The 19,309-nt window shown below is 37.4% G+C and overlaps 3 protein-coding genes across 4 annotated transcripts; 1 reads left to right on the forward strand and 2 right to left on the reverse strand.

Annotated features, from left to right (window-relative positions):
- The first annotated feature begins 175 nt into the window (after positions 1 to 175).
- LOC111490417 lies at positions 176 to 3,222 on the forward strand. Its single transcript, XM_023139027.1, has 7 exons — positions 176 to 748; positions 1,139 to 1,659; positions 1,764 to 1,831; positions 2,021 to 2,074; positions 2,368 to 2,457; positions 2,556 to 2,732; positions 2,851 to 3,222. Exons 1-7 carry the CDS (start codon positions 285 to 287, stop codon positions 2,893 to 2,895), a joined length of 1,419 nt encoding a protein of 472 aa, XP_022994795.1. The 5' UTR covers positions 176 to 284; the 3' UTR covers positions 2,896 to 3,222.
- Positions 3,223 to 3,380: 158 nt separating this feature from the next.
- Positions 3,381 to 4,590, reverse strand: LOC111490453 (transcription termination factor MTEF1, chloroplastic-like). The gene has a single exon (XM_023139082.1). It carries the CDS (start codon positions 4,511 to 4,513, stop codon positions 3,572 to 3,574), a length of 942 nt encoding a protein of 313 aa, XP_022994850.1. The 5' UTR covers positions 4,514 to 4,590; the 3' UTR covers positions 3,381 to 3,571.
- A 1,099-nt stretch (positions 4,591 to 5,689) lies between these two features.
- Positions 5,690 to 13,646, reverse strand: LOC111490373. 2 transcript variants are annotated; one of them, XM_023138963.1, is made up of 8 exons: positions 13,506 to 13,646; positions 12,706 to 12,955; positions 11,638 to 11,761; positions 11,081 to 11,424; positions 9,278 to 10,967; positions 8,928 to 9,175; positions 6,263 to 6,348; positions 5,690 to 6,189 (listed from the first exon to the last, which is right to left on the reverse strand). In XM_023138963.1, exons 1-7 carry the CDS (start codon positions 13,559 to 13,561, stop codon positions 6,283 to 6,285), a joined length of 2,778 nt encoding a protein of 925 aa, XP_022994731.1. In that variant the 5' UTR covers positions 13,562 to 13,646; the 3' UTR covers positions 5,690 to 6,189; positions 6,263 to 6,282. The 2 variants fall into 2 exon arrangements, with proteins under 2 accessions (XP_022994731.1, XP_022994732.1); XM_023138964.1 differs by lacking the exon at positions 13,506 to 13,646 and adding an exon at positions 13,192 to 13,329.
- Between the last annotated feature and the right edge of the window lie 5,663 nt (positions 13,647 to 19,309).

The following is a 19,309-nucleotide window of genomic DNA, read 5'->3' on the forward strand; positions in this document are numbered from 1 at the left end:
TTTTTTTTTTTTTAAAGGAGAAAATGTCATTTTATACTCAACAATATTTAAAATAATAATAATAATAATAATGATTATTTATTTAATTTTTTTTTTTTAAAAAAAGTAACAGTAAAAAGATGTTAACAGGGCCTAAGCCATTTTCTTGTATAAATATGTAAACACAGAGCTTCCCGTTTGTTTCCATGGCGTATTACCAGTAGCAGTCAACAACCACTTCATCTTCTTCTTCTTCTTAAGCTTCATTTTTCTTCATTCTCCTTTCCTTTCAATCTCACCGGAAAATGGAGCAAAACTGGCGAGTCCGTTTAGGAATTCCAAGGTTCCGTTCCCGGAGATTGGAAAAGGAAACCCCGGGCAAACACACCTGTTCCAACGCCGGGACTTTCGACGTTAATAACTTCTCCGACGTCTTCGGCGGTCCGCCTAGGACCATCATCTTCAGACAATTCTCCGACATGTTTGAGGGTAAAGACTCCACTTCCTTCTACGAAGAAATATTCCGATCCACTGAGTTTGTTTCTCAGCCGCAGAAACGCGGACGGAGCTTGCCGGCCTTTAGAATCCCCGTTAAGGAGGATAGGTTTTACCGAGATGTTTTTGGACCGGATGACGACCGGCGGTCGAGAGATAGGTCGGAGCCGTGCTCCAAGGAATTCACCAGATCGAACTCGTCTTCCGACCTCAGCCCTCTCCAGCCGATCATCGGTGAGGATGTGGCATTCCCTTCCTCGTCTTACAATCACAGGTTGGTAGTGTTCTGCAAAAAGTGAGGGGCCGGACCCCTATTTTGGAATATTCAATTGGACATGTATGCCCCTAAGGCTTAGGTCATTTTTCATCTCTTGTTTGATATTGTTTGGCTGTTTCTTGTGAGTAATTTAGAAAACTGATGATCAATCTAGGTTTTGATTCATAGCAGTAAGTTTATGAAACTAACAACCAATTGTGTTTCGTTGATGATTTTGCTTAGACTTTAATCATAAAGCTCATGTTTGATTGCAATATATCTGTAAATTGATACTGTTTTGAAGCTTGATTTGACCAGCATTGTTTTGTACTTTGTTTAATGTGATTCTTTGTTCCCATAATTTAGTTTGACTGAAAGAATTCAATATCTACCTCCTGATTGAAATAGGCCAAGCAATGTTCCAAATCAATGGAACTCATACAATACCATGTTCAAGGAACAAGAAATGCCACAGTTTCCGCCTGATCTCTCCGCCCATATCGATAACCCATATGTGGAAGATGAATATGATGATTGTTGTAGAAGCTCATACCATGGATTTGAAGAGTATGTGTCGTCCCAAGAAACCGTTATTATGGCACCAAATTCATTCAGAAGTATCAAAATCTGTGTGAATGATTTGGAACTAAACTCCCCATCATCTGCTGATTCCTCACTCTGTGAAGATCCAGTTTATTATGGTGGTATTCATGGTAACGTTTTACCAGAAGACGACGACGACGACGACGAAGAAGATGCTATGAGCTCTTATGTCATTGAGATAAATTCCATCAATAGAGAAGAATATAGAGAAGAGGTTTCTATAGATGAAGCAATTGCTTGGGCTAAATCAACGTATCAAAGTCCTGCATCTGAGACAGATTTGAGTGTTAGACAACAAGAAAGTGAGCAATCTGGGGAAGAAGAAGGTATAGCTTCAGTAACAACGCCTGTATTTTTACTCACAGCCTGTTGAATCTTAATATGTTCAAAAGTGAAAATCCTAACAGTATTCTCCTTTTGTATTCTGCAGGAAGACCTGTTCTGTTTGAATTTGCAGATCAGCAGTTGGATCGAGACGGATCATTGCAGACTGAAGAGGTAATTCATCTGAATTTCTACACCAACATATTGCAATTCGTCTAAATTTTAGTAAAAAATGCATTCTGTATCATGCTTCGGAGAATATATGCATCCAGTTGGTTAAACCTCTTTCTCATAATGATTTAAAGCAATTGAGTAACAAAGCTATATTGCTTTGCTAACCTGTTGATCTACTTTCTTCCTCAGACACAGCGGAGAGATGTAAAAGTTCAAGAAGGAAAGCCACTGGTCGATATCAATGTAAGTAATTAGCACAGAGCTTCATAGTTTTAAACATAGCATCATTTCATTTTGCACTTGAATATTTTCTTGATCGACTGGTTCCTACTGGTAATTCCAAATTTAGGGAAAGAAAAAAGCATCCAAGCTAGTTAATTAACGCAAGATCATACAAAATTGTTGTCTAATCATCATCGATGTACAAAACCTGAAAAGGGCTAGTTTATTTTCAGGAGTGAACATATTGTTCATATTCGTTCTGGCTAAGTAATGAGTTTCTGATCTCTGTTTATTCTCGTAATGTCAAATAACAGAGAGAATTGGAAGAATTGGATGAAAAAATAAAGTTATGGTCAGGAGGGAAGGAGACCAACATCCGCTTGCTACTTTCTACGCTTCATTATGTAAGTTCTTCGTTGTCAAATAACATCATGGACATCTCCCCCTTCATGCTAACCCTTGAACTAACGACATGCAACCATTTTGTGTTGGATCAATACAGATATTGTGGTCAAGTAGTGGATGGCCTCCGATATCTTTGACAAACCTGATTGGAAGCTCACAAGTGAAGAAGGCTTATCAAAAAGCAAGGTTATGTCTCCACCCAGACAAACTGCAGCAAAGAGGAGCGACAATGCTGCAAAAATATGTTGCAGATAAGGCTTTTGCCATCCTTCAGGTAACTCCTTGCTCATGCAATTTAACTACTGAACATCCAATAATGCATCTGGATTAAAAAAGAAGAAAAGTAGAATGCTATTTGCAGGATTTTGATTTTATTAGTTACTGTTTTGTAGGATGCGTGGTCTGTATATATATCCCAAGATGTCTTCCTAAACTAGAGCCTAATTTGGAATCTTTTGGGAACTCATTTTGAGCGTGAAGGTCAAGAAAGTAGCAAGCAAGTCTGGAACAACCCATTTTTGCATTAAGAATCTGAGAGCCACCCTGATTACGTATGAAGAAAGTTGTGCATAAAACCGAAATCGGGTTCACTACGGCCTGTATGTATGTAAGATATATCTACTTATACTTATGTAGTGTATGTGTAGATTCATATTTCATTGAGCAGCAACGTTCATATTGCAGAACACTTGTGCTTTGCATATGTACATACACATTTGGACAGATTTCAATACATATTAATCAAGTAGAATGTTCAATCAGTATGATTCTGTTTTTTGCTCTTAAGAGTTAGTGATTTTTAGACAGATCCATGCAGAATATTTGGCCATTGAGGAGCCGTGCTGAGTTTCAACTTCTAGTGCTTAACCTGACTTGAGCTAGGTATGCATAACAATAGATGTGAAAGTTGATAGTCATCAAGTTGAAAAATGTTGATCAAAATTTGGAAAACTCTGGTTTATACAGTGAATTCATTGCTGGAAAGATGAGAACATGAAAGATTGATGTGATAAGTGATGATTATCATCAAATTTTGGAGGATTATGAGTATGAAACCCAGACCCAAAAAACCTATATCATGATGAAGAACTAGGGATTCAAGCCCCTCTGTTTCTAAGCCCCTTCTCTTAACAACTCTCTAAACTCATCATCTGTGGATTTGAGCATAAGTGACAAAGACACATCCTTCCCACTCTGCTCAGTCTCCACATACCTAGGCTTTATCCTCTTCTCCAAGCTAAACGAAAAATACTGAGGAAAACCCTCAAGCTCCTCCAATTTTCTATGCATCTCACCAGAAAAGTACTCAAACTTCGGCTTGAAGTTATTTTCAATGCTGAAAGTAAGCAGTGCTGGACATCTCAAAACCATCCCCACAATGGCACTCTTAGAAAACCCCAAACTCCCCAAATATTTCAGCTTAGGAATCAAGGTCTTCTCCACACTAGAAACCAGCAACACAGGATCATGGTAAGCCAAGGCCTCCAAATCCTTCAGCCCAAGTCTTTGAAGGTAAAACAGAGTAGGTTTCAGCTGATCTTTGGCACTGGAAGCAAGCAACCTAGGGCATTTGTTGATAGCCCTTCTGAAATTCTGATCTGGGACTTTAAGATCTTCAGAAAGGAAGGTGAAAACTGGGATTAGATCAGTTTTGACATCAGAAGTGAGGACTTTAGGACACATTCCAAAGATCTTGGCGAAGTCCTTTTGGTGAATGCCTTTGGATTGGAGGAAGGAGATGACAGAATGAATGGATTGAAGAGTTGCAGAGTGGAGAGAGGGATTGAGAGAGAGGGCCTTGCCGGCGTCGACGCCCATGACTTCAAGGCAGAGGATTTTTTCTTTGATTTGGGAAGAGAGAGTGGAGTGAAGAAGAGGGTGCTTGTGGAAGAGGGTTGTGGGTTTGGCTGATAAGAAAGGGTTTGGTTGGTGTGAGTTTGAGGGCGAAGAAGAAGAAGAAGGCTTCTGAGAAGAAGAGAAACAGAGAGAAGAGTGGAAAGGAGTTGCAGGCATGGTGGAGTGGAGGGTGGAGGGATGGGGTGTTGTGAAGAACATGGATTTTATGGATATTTAGGGGAAGTTTGGAGGAAGATGATTGGTCAATAATGGATTTCCAAGATTGTTTGTTTGGGTTAGAAAAATCGGCTCAAACTTTCTCTGTGGATTTGTCATAAGATACATTTGGATGAAAGTTTTTTTTTTTTTTTTTTTTTCTCGCTAAATTAATAAAAATATCTCAAATTTCTTACTATTAGCGTTAATGCTTTGTTCCAAAAATATTAAACTTTAAAATGTTTCATTTACTCTTCCCGTTAGTAATATGTTTAAAAAACACATGTATCGAAAGTAGCATTAAACACAACACGTTTATTAAAAAAAAAGTATTTACCATAAATGAAAACGATCTATCTATATCTCATATATTATCTCCAAACTTTTTATTTAAAAAAAAATTAAGGGTGTTAATGCTTTTGAAGCTTTTAACATCGTCAAAATATGAATGAAAATGTTACTAACAACCATCAACCTAGATAAAATAAATAAATAAACAAAATCTTTTTTTTTCTTTTTTAATTTAAAGGGTATTAATGAAATTTTGTAAAGTGAAGAAACCTAAACCTCACTCTCAGAGCATTTTAAAAGTCTTGAAGCCAAGTCCAAAAAGGCTTCAAGAAAGTTCGAAAGGAAAAGTCCAAAAAAGTCAATATTTGCTAACGATAAACTTAACGGCTTTAAGAAAGCTCGAAAGGAAAAGTCCAAAAAAGTCAATATTTGCTAACGATAAACTTAAGCCCGTAGTATTTTTTAAACTTTTTTAAAAATTTAAAAGTATTTTTTAAACTTTTTTAAAAATTTAAAAGCATTTTTTAAACTTTTTTAAAAAATTAAAAGCATTTTTAAGACGAAGAAAACGATTATTTTCATCTAAATTTAACAAGTTTTTTTTTTTTTTAATTTCAGAATATTTCAAAAATAATTAATACTTTCACGAATATTTTTGAGACAAAAACATCGGTAAAAAATATTTTTATTAATTTAACTTTTTTTTAGAGAGTTTATTACTAAAATAATAAAGTTTTTACTTCAAAGGAAAAAAATCATACTTCCATTTGATCGAGTGAAGGTATTTTGATGGTCTGAGTCCAATTCGATGATCTTAACAACACAAAGGGAGAAAGCATTTTAACAAGAAAAATTTGTAGTCATCAACAACAAAGTGCTGATGAAAAGCCATCCATGGAACAATTCAATCTAACATATCTTCATACGCTACAACATTTCAAGAGTCTTTAATATTACAATATTCAAAAAAAACGAACCCATAATCGACTCTGGATAACGTCCTCGACAAAGATAGTAAAACGAGGCTATAATTACAACAGTTGACACAAACAGAGAGATGATACTGGTACTACTAAAACTGCAAAACTCATAATTGAGCAGCAACAGAGATGAACAGTTCATAAATACAATGAGTAAGGTTCTCTAGTATTCTCCAAATGGCACACAACCAAAACTATCTTTTGAGTAGCAGATAGATACTATATAGTAGTAATTGCACCAAATAGATGCTCAAATACTATTACTTTGAGTAGGTTTTACTTAGCACTGCAAAAAGAAATGATGGGGAGAGCTAAGTCAGAATCACGCCCTCATTGCCTGGCTTCCTTTCTCGACGACGTATTTTTTGAAATTTGAGGCTGATCCATCACCAGAAAACTAGCAGAGTGCTGAGAAGTAGAAATGTATAATCAGCAGCTATTTCATTAAGTTAAGAGATGAGAAATTTGGGTTTGTGAGTACTTTTAATTGGAAGCCAAGTCTCAAGATTTCCCCTGGCTTCTGCTTGCTGAGTGCTGTCGCAGCAGTTTTTTACCATGATGATCATCCTGCAAGAGCATCTCAATCTGTTGATCCTTCAATTCCTCAAAACAATAACAATAAAACAAGAAAAAGAGAGGCGTCTTTCCGAAGACTATCTATTTATAAAAAGACAGGCTGATTCAAGCGCATACGCCATTGATATCAAACTCAGCAAAGACTGAGGATGGGACTCTCTTAGACGAAGGAAGTGGCCAAGAATCATCACCCAAAACCGAAGAAAGAAAGACAAACAAAAGAAAAGAAAGGGGAGAACTGGTAAGGGGTAGAGGATGCTGCATTCAGTGTTGCCTATCCTGTTGAGGATGGTTGGGAGGAAGTCTCACATGGGCTAATTTAGGAAATAATCAATGGATTTATAAGTAAGGAATACATCTCCATTGGTATGAGGCCTTTTGGGAAGCCCAAAACGAAGCTAGAGCTTATGTTCAAAGTGGACAATATCATTGTCAGGTTATAGAGCCTTCTCTTATTTATAGCTGGTCAACGGTTATATCCGATAAAGCTATATATGGTAAATAGCTATATATAGTAAATGGGAGTCATGCCCTAAACTTAGCCATGACAATTGAATCCTCAAATGTCCAACAAGAATTGTGAGCCTCGAAGGTGTAGTCAAAAAGTGACTATAGTGTCAAACAAAGGGTGTACTTTGTTCGAGGGCTCCTACGAAGGAATCGAGCCTCGATTAAAGGAAAGCTGTTCGAGGGCTCCATAAGCCTCAAGGGAGGCTCTATGTTGTACTTTGTTCAAGGGGAGGATCATTGGGAGGGAATTCCACATTGGCTAATTTATGAAATGATCATGGATTTATAAGTAAGGAATACATCTCCATTGATATGAGGCATTTTGGGGAAGTCCAATGCAAAACTATGAGAGTTTATACTCAAAATGGGCAATATCGTACCATTGTGGAGAATCGTTATTCCTAACATATCCCACCTCAAATACTAATTCCGTGAATCGCAATATTTTTAAAGATATAGTAACAATTTCATAGACAACCCCAATTAAAAAAAACACTCCCACTTGACCAACAGTGAATTAAAAACCGCAGCTGTTAAAAAATGTGTATACCAAGATCGAGCTTGTATTCCTGTCGTTGAAGATTCTAGTGTTCCTTTAAGCCACACGCTCAATGGCGGGAAAATATACATTAAGTGAATTGAAACCATAGGACGTTTGTTGGTCGTTAAAAAGGTTGTCCCACCATTCATGTCCACGGGAAGGGCTGTATACCACTTGTGTCCAAGGTTACGATGAAACTTCTGTGTGATTCTATAATACAACATTTTTCAATGTAATTCATTGCTTTTTCATTCTTTAATGCCATTCGAGATCGTTTTTTTTTTTTTTTTTTTTTTTTTTTTTTTTTTTTTTTTTTTTTTTTTTTTTTTTTTTTTTTTTTTTTTTTTTTTTTTTTTTTGTGCCTCCTTTCCAATCTATACTCTTCCCTCCATTTCTAAGGCAAGTGGTTCTTTCAAAAACTTTGTGTGAGATCCCACATCGGTTGGAGAAGGGAACGAAGCATTCCTTGTAAAGGTGTGAAAACCTCTCTCTAACAAACGCGTTTTAAAACCATGAGACTGACGACAATATGTAATGGATCAAAGTGAACAATATCTGTTAGCAGTGGACTTGGGCTATTACAAATGGTATCAGAGACAGACACGATGCGAAGTGCCAGCGAGGACGCTAGCCCCCGGGGGTTGGATTGTAAGATCCTACATTGGTTAGAGGGGAACGAAGCATTCCTTGTAAGGGTGTGGAACTCTCCCTAACAGACGCGTTTTAAAACCGTGAGGTTGATGGCAATACGTAACGGGCCAAAGCAAACAATATTTGTTAGTGGTGGGTTTGGGCTATTACACTTAGGGGGCCCAAAAATGTGATATTCTTAATTATATATGTCACATTTTAAGGACAGTTCAACTATAACTTCTTTTCCGATATTGCATCAGCACACTGACTGGTTCATTGCCTGTTATATTCTTACATTTAGGCCACTTGTACATAGTTTTGGTATCAATTGAGTTCGTCGAGGCAAAAAGTTCCTCTATCATCATCCCTTTGTTGGTTGAGACCGGGTTTTACAGTTCAGGTTGTTCTGTGAACTCTTCGGTTCAAAACATAAGTTTTCAAGATGTTAGCGATTAAAGCGCTATGCACTCTAATGCTTTCTCCCTTTCGTGGAGGAAAGAAAGAGGGTTCAACATTGTTCTTAAGTTTGTTATCACGAGTCCATTGGATTTTTGGATTCATTTCTTTTTGTACAGCCTTTTGACTACTTTTGTTTGGCTTGTTTTGTAGTCTTTCAGTGACTCCATGAAAGCTGTGATTCTTTAGAAAGAAAAAAAATGACATATATACTCTTAGTGTTCCCAAGGAAAACCAGCTCTACCACCCATATAAGCTATGGCAAAAAGTTATCCAGCACAACAGCACTTACATGGCAGACAAGCAAAAAGGATGATATGCTCCAATAGAATCCAGAATTCATGTATTGATTCAATGAAGAAAGAGAAACAAGATCTGCCTTCATTTTCCATTAGCTAATATGAATTGTAGAAAGTTAAAAGAAACTGACCTTGTAAAGAGATGCTGCTGACTCAGATTGCAACGTCTGAACTCCCGTACGCCCAAGGGATTGCAGAGCATCGAGTGCATCTAATGTCAGCTGCCAGCCATTGAGAGCGACTAAATCTGCATTGGCGTTGGAGCCACCACTTGAACTGCCAGCAGCAGCAACGTTTCCATTTACCCAAGGGCAAAATTGATTGTGATGGACTATTGGGTCGAACTCGATTTCATAATTGCTTTCCCCTTTTTGAGGCGCTGAAAAAGACGAGTCCCAAATCACTAACAGAAGAAAATTGGAATAATATGTTTAAGTAGGTAAAATTGCTACGCCAGATATGCAGAATTCTTAAAATATACCCGCATTTGGATCCTTGATCTTATTTTGTCCATGAGTAGGTCGTGCAGCAGCATTGTGACTGCTATTCATGAGGACTGTCTTGCAGCTTTGGCTCGTCTTTCCACCACTTTCAACAGAATCATCTTTAGCAGAACCATCAATTTTCGATCCACTATCAGCTCTTTCTACAGGTCGAGAAAACATCTCTTGGCTATCACCATGAGGGTCTTCCCTGATGAGGTCATCAGGAACGATCTCATCCATTAGTCCAGGATCAGGGGCAGATTCACCAGTTTGTCCCTGGTTCTCTGCATCCTCTAGTCTGGGTTCGACGTCACCAACAACGCTATCTGTCCTATGAACCAATGCATCAGCCCCATGAATTTCAGCCTCATGACTAGCACACATTCCAACACTTCCACCACTTATTCCAAAGCTAAACACGTCCCTTGCCTGAGTAGTGACAGTATCAGCATTGAATATTTCTTCACCATCATTTGTACTGCTGACACCCATTTCACCAGGAACTTCAGAAGCTGGTCGAAGAAAAATGCTCTGCTGAGCTTGATTGCTATAAATCAATTCTGATGTTTCATTATTATCTAAATTCCCGTGTGTACTTGAAGAAGGAAAATGAACATCAACATCCCCTGGATAATTTTCGACACTTTCCATAGAGTCCTCATCTGCACTATGACATACCGTGTCCATTGCAATAACAGATGATGCACGGGTCGAATCCCTAGCTGATTGAATTCCAGTATATTGGTCGCCTCCTTGCTGAGACGAAGTAAATTTTTCCCCATCCATGGAAAGGTCTAAACCCATAGAATGACTTGGACCAGCACCTGCTGAATCTCTTTGGTAAGAACAGAAAGTATCAAAGAAATCAGAATCACGTGTACGTTTTGAAGGTCCAGCTGAATATTGTCTATTGTCTGTGACTTCATCGCCATCGCGATCTATAACAGTTCCTTCAACACTATCGGCTTGATGCATCCTTACACGAGCCCTGTCATCTGAACTCCCATGTTTATCCAAACTCCGTTTACGGGAGCTAGGACCTCTTGATTCATACGAAGCTGCACGATCACCAACCTCACTGCCTGAAGGTTGCCCAATCATCAGATCCCTTCCCAAATCCCCATTGGGAATATGTTCAGAGGTTGTATTCTTTTCCAATTGAGAAACGTCTAGGCCCCCTGCCATTGTCAGATTCAAATCAACATCTGTGTTTGGTTGTAAGTTTGCCTCGTTTGTTGTTGCTACTTCATCACGATCTTCAATACGTTCTTTATCGGCATCGTCAGTAGTCACCCATCCATTAATTCCACTAGCTGCACTTACTCCACGTGTCAGACCCATTTTCTTACTTGTAGAAGGAATATCAATGTTGTTAGGGGCAAAATGAGCAGGTCGAGAAACGGTAGGGAAATCCAATATCCTAACTGTAGCACCACATATGCTACAATCTAGTATAGGTGATCTAAATTCACTTCTAGAGTCCTTAACCAGCAATTTACCCTTTCCTGTGTCCTTTTTAATGGAAGTAGAGAGTGATTTCTTGCTTTGAGCAGCATCATGCAACTGAGCCTCAGTAGGCCCAAAAGAACATCCATTTCGAGCTGATTGTGCAGAATGCTCTTCACAGTCTTGAACATCTAAATGCCATCTTGGTTCCCACCCACAAAGGCTAATAATTTTCTGTGCCTGGAAATGGAAAAAAAAAAACAACAGATAATTAGGTATGGTAGGGTATCCAGCTGAAGAATAAATGGGAATTAGAATACTGACGAAACGTTAATGATAATAAAGTAACCTACTTGAGAATACAAATAAAACGTTCCATCTTGAGAGCTGTCAAGTAGTTCACGTGTACCCTCTGGTTTTACATTTACTTCACCCATCGTGGAATTTGAGGATTGTGTTAAAAAGCGATCAAGCTGTGCACTCCGAAAAGTACGCATTTGTTCAATTGCTGAAGAAGCTATAGAAGGCAAAGATTGAAACTGCAGAAGTCCATCGCATCGATCTTTAAAGCCTCCAACTAAAGCAGACTGGGGTGTTGGAGGGAACTGCACCAAACTTTCAGGGCAGCTATTTCCTCTCCAAGGACAAGAGACTTTGTGTCCAGAATCCAGCTGCTTTGTAAACTCAGCAAGTTGAACTTCATTAACACACAAAAAGGAGGAGAATCATGGGTAATTAATATCAGCCATTCATAGGTAATTAATATCAACTATCAATATACCTCAGTAAATGTCAACAGGTGCTTTCAGGCGTTAGGTATACTTTTCTATTGTGTGTGTGAGTGGGCAGGCACCAAATAGATAAAGAACCATATGTATTTTAGTAATGTCTCAACATTAATGAATCTAACCTTCAGCAGATGTCCATGACTGTAGTAATTCAAAGCTCAAACTGGCGCCACAAGATTCACATTCAATTTTGTCAACATCGACATTCATCCAACCTCTCTGTGCACATGCAAGTGAATTGACTACCTGCGAAATATCAAGAAAGAATAATATTCCTCAGCTTTCAAATTTGTTACCATTAGAATATTTTTTACTTTTCAGTAGTATAAGAGGAAAAGGTAAAGTTGTATGGAAAAAGAATTGAGATAAAGATAAAAATATAGTCCAGATAGACTCCACAGTTTCAATTAATTAACAAAAGCCATTGTTCTTTTTAACAAAATCGATAACCTATAGCATCGTTTCATGTCAGTTACACCTATAAGCCAACTGTACTTAACAGGCCATCAGAGAAGTTTTCTCAACTTAAATTGAGCACAGGCACAAGAGGTTGCCTACGTCTAAATTAACAAGTTCAAGAAATCCTCAGGTTTGGACTACTACATGAAATATAATTGAATACGAGGCTGAATCTTTATTCACTGTTAATAATTCCAAGAATGAGGCAATAAAGAAAGACTAAAATCTTTTCAATAATCCTTCCAATATATCCTTACAGAAAGCTGGATGCATCTCTGTAGGCAGATCCACAAACAAAAATCTAGGTGTGAATGAACAGGATGGTTCCAAAAGCTATCTTTTAAGCTTATTGTTTATGAGAAACCCTCACAGACACACAAAATAAAAATAAAAACACATTGATGGTCTTTCTCTATGAACGAATAAATACGTTATTTTCTTTGTAAGTTATGATTTTTCATAAATGACACCAATAAAACCAAGAGAACAAATAGTTTCGTATCTCAGCTAGAAGTAACTAAGAGTTGCATGCTCTAACCTGCTGGTTCGAGAACAGAGTATTCTAATATGAATTCAGTCAGCACCAGTTAAGATTATGAGTGAAATTATCTTTCGAGCTTTAAGCCGTAGAACTGTTTGGCTTTGGAACCAAATATGTACAGTAATTGTTAAGTTACATAGTCACACACAATGCTGCAGGATTCATGTAAATAATCATTCAAAATTATAACCTTGGGTTTTCCAAACCAATTTCCAGGCTTAAAGGTAGCCAAGCGCCTTAGTAAATCTCCTCTTTCCCATGGTCTGCAAGAGGTTCGCGACATGCCAAAAGCAGAACCACCAACACCCGTGCTCAAGGAAGGTTGAGGTGGTTGTGACCCAACATAAGATAAAGACGCAGTTTTCGAACCAAGTCCCCGAATTGACCCATTGACACTTCCAATATTTGTCGGGACAGCAGGCGATGAAGCTCCAGCAGAACTGATAAGATTCATAGAGAAACAAGAACTAAGTAAGACAATATAAATTCAAATTATCAACTGCATATTACCCTTCCATCATTATCCAGTGAAACAACTACAAGCATACTTCACAAATTTTGTAGATTCATACCTCAATATCAACATACAATTTCTCCGTATTCAATCCAAACATGAAACATGAAACATCTAATCATGTAACAAACGAAACACATAACATAACCCTTTCGAACCCACCTCACATTACAACACAGCCACAGCAGATCCACTTTCGACACGAAGAAATTAGGCAAATTAACCCACCCAGCAACCGTAAATTAGCTAAATCCCAAAAAACAATTGCAAGGGAAGATTTCCAAACTTCAGTGGACGTCCCACAATCTCGCGAACACGAGAGAGTAAGTCGAGGAAATTCCGAGCTGAAAATCGGGCCAAATCAGCGGAAAGAAGAAAATTGTAAAACCCTAGGTTGACCAAAACTTAAGAGAATCGTAGCAGTAATGAAAGGCATGATTGAATGTGAATGGAGGGAAAGGGAAAGGGAGGAGTACCTGGCGGCCGGAGTTGGATCAACAGTTCCAGCTGAGCTGATTACCTCCTCCCTCATCCTTGCGAATTGATTCTGCTTTGGAATTTTTCAGGAACTGAGGTGAAAGGGAAACAGGTGTCTGAAAAAAATGAGACCTTTCCTTAATTCTTGTTTTATAATTCAAAGCGCTCATTGACATTACTGCCCTTTTTCTTTTTCTTTTTTTTCTTTTTTTTTTTATTACCTAAATTAATACCAATTAATAAAAATACCTTAAATTTTTGTCTTCTGGAATTTTTTATATATTTTTTTAATTTTTTTTTTAAGAAAATTTAAATATATTAATGAAACTTTCTTAAAATTAAATGGTGCAACGTTCAAACTATATTTTTACCATTAATATTTTGTTTCATAATATTGAACTTTTAAAATAATTTGAAAAATATTTTAACACAATATTTATGTATTTATATAAAATTTAATGATATTTTTATTAATTTTTATTTAAATTTAAAGTTTGCATGGATTTTATGGAATATGGATAAGGTCCCGTTTGTTTTACTTTTTAGATATTTTTTATTCAAACAAAAGTTCAAGATTACCCTTTGTTGAGGATACTTACTAATTATTAAATGGCAGATTACCCTTACCCTTTGTTAGGGTAGTTGAGTAATTATAATAGTCATTTACATTATTTATTATTTTTTCTTTTTCTTATATGTAATTTACCATATACGTAATTTCACCCGAAATTATTCAAACAAATATAAATTAAATTCAGCCAACCATAAAATGTGGGGATTTAAATAATTTATGAATTTGATTTAAATTTATTGCTAATTTTGCTAATTTTAAAATCGAACAAATGAACCATTTAAAATGTTCATGCTCATTTTTAATGACATAATTACATATACATATTCTTTTATTTAATTTTATATTTTTTTTTAATTAAATATTTAAAAATAAAGAACATAATTAAATCGGGTTATTATAAAGAAATAAAGTTCATTATTTAATATGGGTGGTTTAGATCGAAAGAATATTCAATCTAAATATTCGTGTTGACTTTGATGAGAACCCGAACCCCTTACATAAAAACTATGTAACTTTGAGCAGAAACCAGCATAGTTGAACATCATAAAACATCAAATTACACCATACAAGAGAACCACCATCTCTTGACCGGCGGCAGTCGAATCCGCCGTCGGTCCGGTCGGCAGCAAAAAGGAAACACAGAATCTGAGGGTTGTTTAAACTAAAAATAGAAAGCGATTAAAAAAAGCTCCATTCTCAGTGCTCGAAAATGGAGAAAGGCCTCAAGGAGACCTTATCTAGAAAGTATTTGGAATTGACGGAGGCGGAGGTTGCCGGAGAAGGCGGCGATGTAGCCATGGGAGACAGCGGCGAAGAAACAGTGAATCTGTCGATCTTCAAGGCGGAAGTGGAAGCTAGGGCTTCTCTGTGTTCCTCTTCGTTAATGGTGTCCAAAGCTTTGGGCGTTCTACGCCTCATCACAGAGATGAACTGTGGAGGACACGCCTCGCTGATGAACCGAGCCAATCGAGATGTGGCTGCCATTTTTGAAGATTAGGGCTTCGAATTTGAGAGAAAAATTACAGAAGAACGAAGAAGACGAAAGGGGTTTTTGCGCTTGTGGTGAACGTAGCACAATCATGGGCTTTTATAGGGAGAGGTCATGGCTGTGACGCTGCCACGTCATGACTTTCAACGGCCAGGATTTAATCAAAAAATTATTAATGTGAATATTATATTAGTAATATGTCTTTTTAACTCATTTAAAAAATGTAAGATATTTATTTATTAATTTTAATATTTTAATATTTTAATTTTACGTTTTTAAAGATTTTTCAAACATATTATTAGCATTTATCAAACTAATAACTATGTGGATATTATAATATCTTAATACTTTAAATAATTTCTTTATTCTTTAATATATTATGAACCAAAATATTTAGATACGATTGAATTGAATTATATCGAATGTCGAGTTAAAATTTTTATTATTAAGTAAGATGTGCATGTGATATGATCAAAATTAGTGTTTATCCACTAAACTAGTGCCATATTTTCTTTTTTTCTTCCTTCTATGCGAGAGGGCAAATAGGGAATTTTGAATTTCAATCCATACGGTAACATCACGTAATTCTCCCGTCCATTGATAACGGGAGTACACATCTAGCCAGCGAACCAGTGACAGCTGACCCTCTAAATCTTCTGACTGCTTAAGATTCCATTCGTTGAATTAGGGTAAAAAAAGTCATTGAGAAGATTAGAAGATGAATTCAAATCTTGCAGGTGGCTAAGCACGAGACGAGCCATAACTCTATTCAAACAGTTTATGTACTACAAACGATTTAACTGATCCTAATATACTCGGGCATTCCAAATATTGTTTACTTCCTCTCATATCCTAGCTAGATATTCATATCAACGTAGAGATTCACAAGTCGATATTTTTTTCGGTCAATAAAAAGTTCGATAGTTGTCCCTTTTGTTTGGGTAAGAAATTAGGTGTTTGTAAATGGATATGCATGGGTGGGGCGAGATTGTGCAGGCAGTCCAAGTCAGGGGTAGCAGATAGACTACTAGAAACCTCCTTTTTGAGTATTAACGCCTTGTGCCGCCCTCTTGCTTTCGGTATTAATTGCATGAAACATGACAATGCAACAATGTGCGTTTGAAAAAACCCTAATCAACCTTCAATCTAGATGCCCTTTTGAACATTATCATTTGATTCCATCCGAATTTGCACTTTATCTCTTCCTCTTTGATTGCGATTACCCATTGCCCATTTTGCCAACATGTTAAGTGAATTCTTCTCGTGGTATCGTATCAATGTAATGATGTAAGTTTAAGACGTGTTTTGAATGTTTAAAGTGTTCTTTAAAGCTTTCGTGATGCATTCTTGATTCAAAACTAACGAATAAGTCGGTCATATGAAAATCGCACTTCACAAACAATATTGATGTAGTTTTATGTCTTAGAGAGAAAATGAGTTGAAAATATTGTAGATGTCAATTACATTACAACATGTAAGCAAGAGAGTTGTACGGCACTTTATCGAGGAATGTTTAACAATTACTTAGTTTCCGTGATAGTAGATTATAATGCATTTTCACTCTAGCGGCAGTGGAGATGAAAAAGGTCAAAATATCATACTTTTATAGAGTCTCCACTGTTAGTAGATATTGTCATCTTACGGCTTTTCGTCGAGATCTTTAAGACATGTCTACTGGGAAGAAGTTTCCACACCCTTATAAAAAATGTTTCGTTCTCCTCCCCAACCAATGTGGGTTCTCACAATCCACCCCCTTCGGGGCCCAACGTCATCGCTAACACTCGTTCTCTTCTCCAATTGATGCGGGACCCCTCAATCCACCCCCCTTCGAGACCCAACATTCGGGGTTCAACCTCCTTATTGACACACCGTTGTCACATCACCCGGTGTCTAGCTCTGATACCATTTGTAACCGCCCAAGTCCACTACTAGCAAATATTGTTTTCTTTGGGCTTTCCCTTTCGAGGTTTCCCTCAACGTTTTTAAAACATGTCTGTCACAAGGTTATAAAGAATATTTCGTTCTCCTCCCCAACCAATGGGATCTCATAGACAATGTGACTTGTGAACAAGCATATCGAAGATACATAGCTCACCAGCTAAAGCATATATCTTAAATTAAAAGACTAGAGGTTCGAATTCTCTTTCTTACATGTCGGAATAGATATATTGAATAGAAGAAGGAAACACGCCCACTTGTCGGGAGAGTAAATTCACATATAGGTAATTTCTCGAAAAAATAATAAAGAGAATAAAAAAAATGAGTGAAAAAATAAAAGGGCCCATAATTAGGGTTACATGGGGAACACATATCCAATGCAATCTTTTTGTGATCTAAATCTTTTTGCCTTCCAATCCACGGCATCAAACCCTTTCAACATCCACCTTCCAAACAAACACTTTTCTTACTACAAACTCTAATTAATGCAACTTTTCGACTCTAATTTTCCCGCTTTCTTGCCCTTCTTCTCCGACCGACAACCCATCTCGTTTAAGACGAGCTAAAAAAACCTCAATGTTATTCAAAAGATTGAATTGTTTCTATATAAATTGTGAAAATCGTATGAGTTGAGTTGGATTAAAGTTTAGTTTGAATGATTTAAGTCCTAAATTATGGATATATTGTGAGATCCCACGTCGATTGGAGAGAAGAACAAGTGCCAGCGAGAACAGGGTAGACAAACGGTGTACCAACGAGGACGCTGAGCCCCGACGGGGGCGGACACCAGGCAGTGTGCCAACGAGGAAGCTAGACCCTAAAGAGGTGGGTGGATTGTGAGTTTCCACATCGATTGGAGAGACGAATGAGTGTCAGCAAGGATGTTGGGCTCCGAAGGGAGTGGGCTGTGAGATCCCATATTAGTTAGAGAGGGAAACAAAACCTTCTTTATAAGGGTGGGGAGACCTCTCCCTACCTAAACATTTTAAAAATCTTGAGGGGAAATACAAAAGGAAAAGTCCAAAAGGACAATATTGGTTAGCAGTGGGCTTGGGCTGTTACATATATTATCGTCTTTTATCTTACTATCACACGTTGCATGACTGTATTTGAATAAATTGTTGTTGTTTGTAATAGCTCAAGTTCGCATCGGCCATTACGTTTAGCCATCTGCCTCACGAATTTAAATCATGGGGCCTAACGTCCTCGCTAATACACCGCCCAATGTTTCGTTCTATTATTGTTTGTCATAGCTCAAGCCTACCGCTAACAGATATTATCCGCTTTGGCTCATTGCATATCCTTATCAACCACATGATTTTAAAACCTGTCTCGTTACAAGATAAGGTTTAATAAAAATAAACCATATTTTAATTATATATATCATTCATATATACGCATAATCACACATTTATAGAAAATTTAGACACGGTTTGATAATCATTTTTTTTATAATTGTTTGATAATAATAATAAAAAAATCTCCCGTCTCCACTCATATATTGGAAAGACTTCTAGTTTCTCGATCTAAAAGACTGTCGAAAATGTTAGTGAGAAGCAGTTTACTATCTAAGACTATTCCACTCTTCTTCCCGTGCCAAACAAAAACAATGCTAAGGTAGCACTCATCATGAAAGCTCAGCTTATTTCAAGCCAATCAATAACACTCTACACAAGATCAGATGTTAATTTGGGACATCTGAGTGGTAAACCAAAGGTTAATTTAGGAGCCAATATTGATCCCTATAATAAGTTGACTTTGGGACCATCTAATGGGTATCAAGATTGGTTGTTCGACATTCAACATTTCTGATCGTAAACTCAGTGTTGCTATTCTCCTCAGCTATGTGAAAGCTTCAAATACTCGAGTGTATATATGTCCATGCTAGCTAGGTAAGTGTTAAAATAATACCCTTGACCTCTTCCCGTGCAAGGTTGTTTTTCACGACCAAGGAGAACCATGCAATGGTGCGTGAAAAGGAGAGATGAAGCTCTATGCTAGGGTTTTCAAAATCCCACGACGTCTACTTCTGGTGGCATTGGATCAAGGTTGTCCCATTGATTTTTATCGCTCGGTCATAACATTTAAAATTTTAGCTAAATTTTTGAAAGCTATAAGATGGAGCATACTATGGCCAAACATGAAGGCTAACGTATAAGGCAGCCAAACATCCCCTATTGGCTATGCCCTCACTCCACCGTGACAGCAACAGCCGCGGCTGCCAAGGCCTTCCGCCTGTCCACACAAGCGCCACTCATTTAGCCCTAAGGTTCAACATCAACATCACTCATGCCGTATGAACT

Source organism: Cucurbita maxima, unplaced genomic scaffold (assembly GCF_002738345.1).
Source record: "Cucurbita maxima cultivar Rimu unplaced genomic scaffold, Cmax_1.0 Cma_Scf00015, whole genome shotgun sequence".
Classification (NCBI taxonomy): Eukaryota; Viridiplantae; Streptophyta; class Magnoliopsida; order Cucurbitales; family Cucurbitaceae; genus Cucurbita; species Cucurbita maxima.

Excerpts from the sequence above, each read along its gene's own strand:
- LOC111490373 (XM_023138963.1), bottom strand. The coding sequence starts at position 13,561 with ATGAGGGAGGAGGTAATCAGCTCAGCTGGAACTGTTGATCCAACTCCG. Across the intron at positions 12,956-13,505 it reads GATCCAACTCCGGCCGCCAG|TTCTGCTGGAGCTTCATCGC; the intron begins GTACTCCTCCCT and ends GAATCTTATCAG. Across the intron at positions 10,968-11,080 it reads CGTTTTATTTGTATTCTCAA|GCACAGAAAATTATTAGCCT; the intron begins GTAGGTTACTTT and ends TTCCATTTCCAG.
- LOC111490453 (XM_023139082.1), bottom strand. The coding sequence starts at position 4,513 with ATGTTCTTCACAACACCCCATCCCTCCACCCTCCACTCCACCATGCCT.
- LOC111490417 (XM_023139027.1), top strand. The coding sequence starts at position 285 with ATGGAGCAAAACTGGCGAGTCCGTTTAGGAATTCCAAGGTTCCGTTCC. Across the intron at positions 1,660-1,763 it reads GCAATCTGGGGAAGAAGAAG|GAAGACCTGTTCTGTTTGAA; the intron begins GTATAGCTTCAG and ends TGTATTCTGCAG. Across the intron at positions 2,075-2,367 it reads AGCCACTGGTCGATATCAAT|AGAGAATTGGAAGAATTGGA; the intron begins GTAAGTAATTAG and ends GTCAAATAACAG.